General features: G+C 37.0%; 1 protein-coding gene across 1 annotated transcript in view; it reads left to right on the top strand.

Annotated features, from left to right (window-relative positions):
* Positions 1-8,122, top strand: part of LOC144957446 (uncharacterized) — a 25,977-nt gene extending 17,855 nt beyond the window's left edge. The window contains exons 10-12 of the mRNA XM_078888711.1: positions 1,578-1,751; positions 3,066-3,172; positions 4,539-8,122. Coding sequence (XP_078744837.1) covers positions 1,578-1,751; positions 3,066-3,172; positions 4,539-4,545 — 288 coding nt within the window. The 3' untranslated portion in view covers positions 4,546-8,122. The remainder of the gene's footprint in view (positions 1-1,577; positions 1,752-3,065; positions 3,173-4,538) is intronic.
* Positions 8,123-10,000: the final 1,878 nt, after the last annotated feature.

Raw genomic sequence — 10,000 nt, 5'->3', positions numbered from 1 at the left:
TTGGTCAGGGACCCCGTGTAAAGCGCCTTGAGCACATTAAGTGGCTATAGCCCCTATACAAAAGCTCACGTTTTTTGTCTGCCACTGAACCATACATACCTTTTCAGATATTTTATCTAACACAATTCCATTCTCTCTAGTTTTTCATTTTGATATTGTAAACGAGTTATTCAAAGATTTCCGTACGAATTTGCAACTCAATGTTTTCTCCTTGTCCAAACTTATTTACATTGTCAACACCTTCATTATCCTTTGAACTTTGAATACATTTTCAACCAGAAATACACAGACCTGCCAACTTGATAATCTAAAAACTCGTGATTTTTAGGAGATAAATTAATATTGTAGTCGATTTAGTTAACTTTGGAAATCAACAAGTTGACATCACAAGAATTAGATAACAGTTTATATCCTTAAGACATGATGTAGTCTGGCATCTACTTTCATTTTCAAGAGTTTTAATGTCTTAGAAATCCCATGGAGATCTGACTGAAATTGAAGCCAAAATTTTGTAATTCTACGAATTCCTCGTTGTTGTTAGTAGGTCTGAATATATATATATATATTATTTTGATATTTACCACAATGTTGGAGTCAGTCTACATCGATGTTTCAGGCCTTTTCAGCCATCGTCAGGACTGTGTGTTACATGAGTTTGGTTTGTTCTGTGTTGCTGCTTGTTGAAGTGGTTCCGTATGTTTGCCAAAGTCATGTAACACACAGTCCTGACGATGGCTGATTAGGCCTGAAACATCGATGTAGACTGACTCCAACATCGTAGTGAATATTACAATAATAATTCGCTCCATTGCGAGCACTTTTCGTACCATTTTTGTATCCAACACGATTCAATATATACATATATCTTTTATATATATATATATATATATATATATATATATATATATATATATATATATATACATATAATATTATATATATATATATATATATATATATATATATATATATATATATATATATATATATAAGTAATAAGTTCAAAATGATTATTCACAACACTACTCAGTTCTTTTCAGCCTTTCCCTTACCCCTTATACCATAATGACAATTATACAGACACGTCACCTCCTACTTTCAAACAATCACAAACATACCGATTCCCTCCCCTCATCAACTAGATCATAAAAGCTTTAATTGTATAAAACTTGGTAAGAATTTACTCACACCCAGGCCAAATAATTTTAAGACTAAGAAAGGTGATACAATGGACACAGAACAATTTGGCCATTTAAAGGTTTTGTTACTGTGGTTGAATGTCAACCTCGTGAAGACCTGAGATTAGATGCACATTCCTCCCACCAAATCCAAGCATCAGTAACACACTTTATAGTCACCTGGAACAACTACAAAAGACGTCTAACTTCTACGTCATGGCACAAGACCGAAGGGCTAGACCTCAGCTGGTCGCTGGTTCGGATAAGTAAATAAGTAAGAAAGTAAGTAAGTACTGTGGTTACTTTTTCTCCTCTTGAGAATCACAATTCTTAAAAATTTCATGTCGGCAGATTTGATAATGTTTAATATCCCATATGACGCTTTAATTTACGTCCCAGGTGGAGTTTGACGCGCCTATCCGACTGTCCAGTGTCCACATTTACGAGACCTATAATCCTGGGGCTGTGGTCAAGCTGCAAGGACGAATGTCCAGCGGACCATGGACATTGCTGTGGCAAACTAACCGCCCAATACAGATCCAGGGGAGTAGGATATTCTCTCCCACACTGATGGTACAGTCACATGGTGGCTTTGTAAACGTTGTAATAACAATCTAGGATATTCTCTCCCACACTGATGGTACATTCACATGGTGGCTTTGTAAACGTTGTAATAACAATCTAGGATATTCTCTCCCACACTGATGGTACATTCACATGGTGGCTTTGTAAACGTTGTAATAACAATCTAGGATATTCTCTCCCACACTGATGGTACAGTCACATGGTGGCTTTGTAAACGTTGTAATAACAATCTAGGATATTCTCTCCCACACTGATGGTACATTCAGATGGTGGCTTTGTAAACGTTGTAATAACAATCTAGGATATTCTCTCCCACACTGATGGTACATTCAGATGGTGGCTTTGTAAACGTTGTAATAACAATCTAGGATATTCTCTTCCACACTGATGGTACATTCAGATGGTGGCTTTGTAAACGTTGTAATAACAATCTAGGATATTCTCTCCCACACTGATGGTACATTCAGATGGTGGCTTTGTAAACGTTGTAATAACAATCTTGGATATTCTCTCCCACACTGATGGTACATTCACATGGTGGCTTTGTAAACGTTGTAATAACAATCTAGGATATTCTCTCCCACACTGATGGTACATTCAGATGGTGGCTTTGTAAACGTTGTAATAACAATCTAGGATATTCTCTCCCACACTGATGGTATATTCACATGGTGGCTTTGAAGAAAAAATGACAAACTAACTTAAATGATAACCGTATAGGGAATGAGATTAGCGGAAGTGTAGCGTCCCTTGATTGGACGTCTCCCATAGTCTGTGACGTCACCGGTGGAAAAGTTATTAGAGAGAGAACGTCATGTTGGTTGTCCGCATGCGTCTCTCGTCCTCGCGCGTCTCTCGTCCTCGTTTCCGCGAGGACAAGAGATACATGAGCACAGCCAACATGACGTTCTCTCTCTAATAACTTTTCCGCCGGTGACTCACAGGCTATGGGAGACGTCCAATCAAGGGACGCTTCTCTTCCGCTAATCTCATTCACTATTAGACACCTGCTTACCATAATCAGTATTACACACCTCTTTGACTCGCTACCTTATTGAGGTTGTACTCGTGTATGAGTGCTGATGTGGCACAAAACCTTGAAATTGAATCTGGAGTATAAAGTATGCAAATTGTGTATCCTAAGGGTTATAAATAAATGATATGCATTTACTGATGATGATGATGATGATGATGATGATGATGATGATGATGATGATGATGATGATGATGATGATGATAATGATGATGATGATAATAATGATGATGATGATGATGATGATTATTCTCTCTGTAAAATGACAGGAAATTTCGAAAACGGTGACGATAAACCAACTGAGGATCGACTTGGACTTGAGCGCTGCAAACAGCTGGTGTGAGCTGGACGCTGTCCAACTCGTCGGATGGCACAGGTCAGTTCTTAGACCGTACTTTAGAGCTTAGACAACTTCTGCGGCTTTAGGGTCTTGTTGTATCTCACTCGATTTCGGATAGGAAGGGCCTGGGTTCAAGCCTCGATCGGCTCATAGTTGGAAAAGGCTCTTTACTCAAATTCTCTCACCGTACTCAGGTGTAAAATGATTACCTGCCTGTGAACAGCGGTGTCTTTGTCGGAAAGAAATTGTAATATCGCCTAACAGAGTTCAAGTCTCGTTCTACGTGTTACGTGTTGCGGTTTGCCAGGGACCATTTGTAAAGCGCTTTGAGCACGTTTAGTGGATATTGCCCTATGTAAAAGCTCAAGATTTTTGGCTTTTAAAAAGAAATAAATCAAAATATGCCATTTTAAATGACGCTCCAGAGTAAATGTTTTCGTCGTATGTGAAGGTTTGATTCTAATTCGCCATGGCTTGAACTCAAAAGGTCCTGGGTTCGAACTTCGCTCGGCGCAAACGGTAAAATGTATATTGAAAGCTTCACCAGTCCAACATCCAACCACCGTCTCTCTCTCTATCTCTCTCTCTCTCTCTCACTCTCTCTCTCTATCTATCTCTCTCTGCCCTCCCTCTCCCTCTCAATCTCTCTTTCTCTCCTTCTCTCTCTCTCTCTCCCTCCCTCCCTCCCCCTCTCTCTCTCTCTCTCTCTCTCTCTCTTTGTCTTCAAATAAAGGCCAAATGTTGAAATGTTTGTTTTATGTTATTCTCTTTTATTTGAGTCCCATTTAGGCCCTGATCACTCTATGTCTCTCTTCATCCCTCTTACATATTTAATTTAGCGTCGCTGTATTGCATGGTATCTTTCGTAAATCACTTAGAAAGTGACAAACAAAAATGAATAACATAACATGTTCAAACAAGAACGAAATACCAAAACACGGAACGTTTCAGGCTCAAAACCCTTCTCCACCCAACAATAACAACAATTACTAAATTCCTGATTGACGACAGATACATTTTGTAGGTCCTCTCTGTTGAAGATAAATCTTGGAAATCTTGAACAGAGAAGACCTACAAAATCTCTCCAACCTCAATCTGGAATGTAGTAATGTATTTGTCTTTATTGTGTTTTTTTTTGTTGTTGGCTGAAAAAGGGTTTTGAGTACGAAACGTTCCGTCTTTGGTAGTTTATTTATTTTGAGGTTGTTATATTCAGTGTTGTTTATTAATTTTTGCAATGCACGCTTCTAGCATCTAAGTGTCACTAAAGCACCTAGAGCACATTGTGTAGTGGCCTATGCCCGTAATAAGAACTAAAATGTATATTTTGAAATCTGCCTTGGTACTGATGATACTTGTACATTTAAAAACATGAACTTGCCATTTTTTTTCTTATCCACAGAAACTGAACATCTAGATCACAGCTTTCTAGTTATTTCAACTTACAGCCCCTCTTTACGTAAAAACGGTTATATTCGTGATAATTGAAAATTATGACATTGAACAATAAAAAAAACATGTTTAGGAGTAGAAAAAGGTCATGGAACATTTCCATTCAAACGGAGGGGAAAATTAGTGTTGGAACGGAAAGGTTTTAAGAGAAGGATGGGATTTTAGGGTGATATTTCTGTAGGAAGGCGGGAAACGTACTCAAAAACATATTCTGTTTCAGACAACCATGGAGACAAAAATTGGGATCTGAATGGGGCACAAGCAAGTAGGTTGGATTGGACGACAGGGGACGACATTTTTGCCCTAAGACCATCAGAAAATGGATTTGCCTCCCACCCGACATTTTAGATACCGAAAAAGTGATTGTTTCAACAAAGCATTGGTAGCAACTCCAACCTGTCATTTCTCGTTAATCTATTTATTTTATGATTCTCGACCTAATTAGGAAGAATACATTTCTATTCCGTGATTAAAACACGATGGAACAAACTCAAAATGCTGAAGATAAAAATGATTTTCAGGATGCCTTTGATAGTTAACGTTTTGCTTTAAAATACATATTATATGACTGACCATTCATTATGTGTCAAAACTTAACGTTTTGCTTTAAAATATATATTATATGACTGACCATTCATTATGTGTCAAAAGTTAACGTTTTGCTTTAAAATACATATTATATGACTGACCATTCATTATGTGTCAAAATTTAACGTTTTGCTTTAAAATACATATTATATGACTGACCATTCATTATGTGTCAAAAGTTAACGTTTTGCTTTAAAATACATATTATATGACTGACCATTCATTATGTGTCAAAAGCTAACGTTTTGCTTTAAAATACATATTATATTACTGACCATTCATTATGTGTCAAAAGTTAACGTTTTGCTTTAAAATACATATTATATGACTGACCATTCATTATGTGTCAATTGTTAACATTTTGCTTTAAAATACATATTATATGACTGGCCGTTCATTATGTGTCAGTAATAAGAATTTATTTATTTATTTTTTTTTTAGTTGTTTATTTTTTGTATTGTTTTAAAGAATATTTTTCTGTTATGTTTTTATCTGTATCTCCCTTTCCAATATTTTGATCACATAGATAATGCAATGTGTAATATACGATATTTTGTTACTTATGTTTTAATGACTTAAAGCACAACTATTCCATTTGAAGACATTTTACTTATATGATATGATATGACATGACATGGGAAAGCGTGGCTCAGCGGTATGGACTTTGCTTCGTACCCAAAAGGTACCGAGTTCGACTACCCGCGGTGCTGTCTGGCCTTGAGTCACATCGCCTTAGCTCACGTTTAATCCTCTCCTTACCAACTATAGGAAAATCGTCACATTCGCTACGATACAACCAACATTTTTCTTATTCAAATTTCTCTTGTACATCATAAAATTTAAAGAAATTGAACAGTGTGTTGTAGAGCACGTTTTGCTAAAGTAATTATTTATCGCAAGAGTTTTACTGCCATTGTCTTTGAGTAATAAAAAGTTTTTGTGTTAGTTGGGTGTGAAGTTTTGGGGAAAATCCTGAAAATGGCTGGTAAGGAGAGGGTAAAACCAAGTATAGCAAAAGGGTCCAGACTAAAGTAAAAACACAACTAAATTTTAACACGCATGGTCGTCGAACAAATCTAAAATCATGGTTGACAGGTAGTTAACTTTTCTAAGATTTATGAGTGGATACGTTTTCTAATATTTTGTGAAAGTTGTACACTTTTGCTTTAATCATAAACAGATTTTAGTATCTTCCGTTGTCAGTAATTGTTGTTTTTAACTTTATATTACCAAAAACATTGTATTATGACATCCCATTTGTAGCTAAAAATGCATTATTGACCGCATAATTTGACGTAATTGCAACAAGGTGACTTGAAAAAGTTATTTACTTTTCTCATATTTTCATATTTGATGACTTTTAAACGATGATTTTATTGGATATTGGACATCTAGAGTGTTACATATTTTTTGACCAATATTAATTTTTACAAATAGGAAATTGTTCATCTGGAATGTTATTATACAAATATTGACCAATATTGAATATTTTTATAGGATTTTGTACAACTGAGGTGATATAATATATGTTTTGATCAATATTGAATGTTTTTGTAGGAAATTGTAAAACGGGAGTCTTGTAATACAGTTTTTGACCAATATTGAATATTTTGTAACCTCGGAGATTGCCACCCAAAGGCCGGCCTCATTCCTCGGCCAGAAAAGTGAATTAAGGTCAAAATGTGTAAATCATAACTGTTTTCATTGTCTGGTTCTACTTGTTAACTGGTTACAAATGTTGACATGCATATTCATTGAACTAATGTGGAGTTCGTTTCTCTGAGATTTGTGAAGGATACTTTCCTTTGGTTTAAATTATGAACATTTCCCACTTTTCCATGTCATTATGGAAAGTTTCGAATACCTTCAGTAATCTGTAATCTTGTAGTATGACACTTGTTTTCGTATCAGAAGGTCCTGGGTTCGAGCCTCGCTCGGTGCATAGTTGAGTCCTTCGAAAATGGTATTTACTCACGGTCTGTCACCGTACTCAGGTGTAACATAAGTACCTGGCCGTTAACAACGTTGTCTCTGTCGGAAAAATTGTAATATCGCCAAACAGTCGTCATGACTCGTTCTACATGTTACGCGTTGCTGTTGGCTAGGGACCCGTTGTAAAGCGCTTTGAGAACGTTTAGTGGATGTTGCGCTATATAAAATCTCAAGTTTATTTTTTAAATTGCCATATAGATGTCAATGTTTTCAAAACATTTAAGAATTTGTAACTGACTGTCTGTAGATGTTACATATCTACAAATGCTATTTGGAATTATGTGTTCTTGTATAGATAGTATGCACTTGGTTAAGAAGCTCACAACATTGCCATCCGGAAGTATAACGGACCAATACACAAAACTATGTGTAACCATGAACTTTTATAGTCTGGATAATTCAGTTAAGTGAGAATTACTCTTAAACATGGATGTCAAAAACAATAACAAAGACCCGAGTGACGTCAACTTCATTCTATCTAGATGGCATCTTAAGGATGTGTTCTACTGTATTTAGCTTTTTATGACGGTGTGGGGGGTGGGGGGGGGGATATCACCTCTCCAAAACTTACCTTATTATATGAGATCTTGAGATTCTTAACCAATCATCGATTGCTCGTTTGACAGCTCGCTTGTGAACAGTTAGGAGATCATCTCTTGATTTAGGGGCAAGCGGCTTTGCGTAAAGACGGTGAGTTTTGTATACATCAAAGAGTACCGCTGACCGATGGGTAAATAGTGGTTGTGTAACCCAAAAGCCCTGCCGTCTCGACTGCAAAGTCTTGTATGTAATAGTTGCGTCACCATCTCAACGCTCAGGAATTAATTAGTGAGGCAGGACTCTCAGTATATATATATTAAAAAACAACAACACAATAAGTGTTTTAAACTCTTTTGAATCACACGAGATACATCAGTGTGCTCGTCGCATTGAGAATTGAAAATGAGATATAAATCAAGAAAATCGACCGGAAAATAAAGAAACTATCATTACATTCAAAATTTGAGCAATATTTTTTTCAAAATCAATCTACTAGAGAAAAAATGTTATTTCTAAGCCTATTTTTGTGAAACAAAGATAAATGTTCTCCTTTTTGCAAGCTGATTCAAACAATGTGGTTTTCAGATTTATCGTATACGTAATCCTTTGGATGCTACAGACAAAGGTGTTTTTGTGTAATCCCTTTCACACACACACACACGCACACACACACACACACACACATATACAAACAATGCACAAACAATACACATCCCTGGTCATCTATTGCCTATACTATTAATGTTAATGTATACATCCCATGCTGATTGTCACTACCCCCCCCCCCCCCCCGCACCCCCAACCATTTCCACCATCCAAGTACCAGCGGCCTTTTCTCTTTGATTTCGTATCATGGTCTCCCCGAAGCCCAACACCTCGGTCGTTTGTGAGTCAAAACACCTCCCCCCTCCCCAACATTCCCCCGTAATCAATTTATAATTTTCTCTCCGTATCTAGGGTAGAGCACCACATGCACAATTATATACTATTGAATGACACTGACCTTGCCCCTCCCCTCACACATGGTAGGGTGAGGCCTGAGGTAGTCTCCATTCTTTCCTTCTCCGTTTCTTGTCAGCTGAAGCCAACAGCAACCCAAGCTATCCTCTATCACGCGACCTTAGATCCGATGCTGCATATGGCTTGAGAGCCTCTGATCTCGTTCATGGTCGCGTGAGAAGGCTAGATCCGTTCGGGTTCGGCGTTCGCCGCCTCGATCGGCCCGATTTCGTTAAAAGCCTATTACTGTGTCATACCCGAAATATCTCTTTTCGTTTGATGAATAGGAAGATCGGGCTGTCACTACACTCTTCTTGTTTGATGATTAGTTATGCGTGGTGCTATCTTTATGTTATTTCCCCTCCCCTCGACTCAAAATTAATCGACTTTTTCAACAGATATTTCTCACGGAATTATTGACTTATATTTACAAAACCACCATGCTTCATACATGTTGGGTTTATAAATGCTACAATCGAGCTGCGAATGATAGAAGTCGCCGTTTTCATAGATAGGATCAAACGAGGGAAGTGATCATCATTATTTCTTGTTAAAATATCAGTATCGTATCGAAGTGATATCGAAACTTTCTTTATCGCCCGACACTAATGTAAAAACAAGCGGGCAGTAACTTCGGAATTGTTGACTGTAAATAGTTTGTTTTTGATTGGCTATTAGATAAATACTTGTTGTTATTTCGAAACAAAACAAAAAAAATCGAGACAATTATCATTTCGAAAAATCATACAGACATACATATAAGCTTGAAATTAATCTGTTAAAATTGACTTGTTTAAAAGTCTTCAGTAGTCCATCGTTCCACATGAATTTTTAAATCTAGTTTTAGACTATTTTAGCTTTTATGAGGAAAAGTATTGTGAACTTTATAAATCTTAAGGTTAACCATTATCAATGACATAAAGTGTTATATCATATCAACTCTTATTATTGCCAAAATCGCAAAGACTTCCGAGAGTATTTTGTAGAGAATTAAAAGGTATCTAAGGTAAACACTTGAGATTTAGACCCAGTATCCAAATAAAATGGAATGGCCCTGCGCATGGCGGAAGTCATCGTATTTTAAGAAAGGAAAAGAAGACAACGCCCACCTTGCTTAAAGCCCTTTCTTTTACGTTCATGCAAACCGTCCAAGATATTTTGTCGATACCGTCTAATCGGTGACCTTTGTCCTTGCCTCTCCTTACCACCCCCCCCCCCCCCTCCCACCATCCCCTCGTAATTATCGTCAGGTTTTCCAACCCTTCAACACCCCAGCACAAATTAATAAAAAAC

This window comes from Berghia stephanieae, chromosome 12, assembly GCF_034508935.2.
Source record: "Berghia stephanieae isolate SIO BIC M18660-M18661 chromosome 12, UCSD_Bste_1.3, whole genome shotgun sequence".
In the NCBI taxonomy this organism is placed as follows: Eukaryota; Metazoa; Mollusca; class Gastropoda; order Nudibranchia; family Aeolidiidae; genus Berghia; species Berghia stephanieae.
The sequence above is the reverse complement of the archived record's forward strand: the minus strand, read 5'-3'. Positions and strand labels throughout refer to the sequence as shown.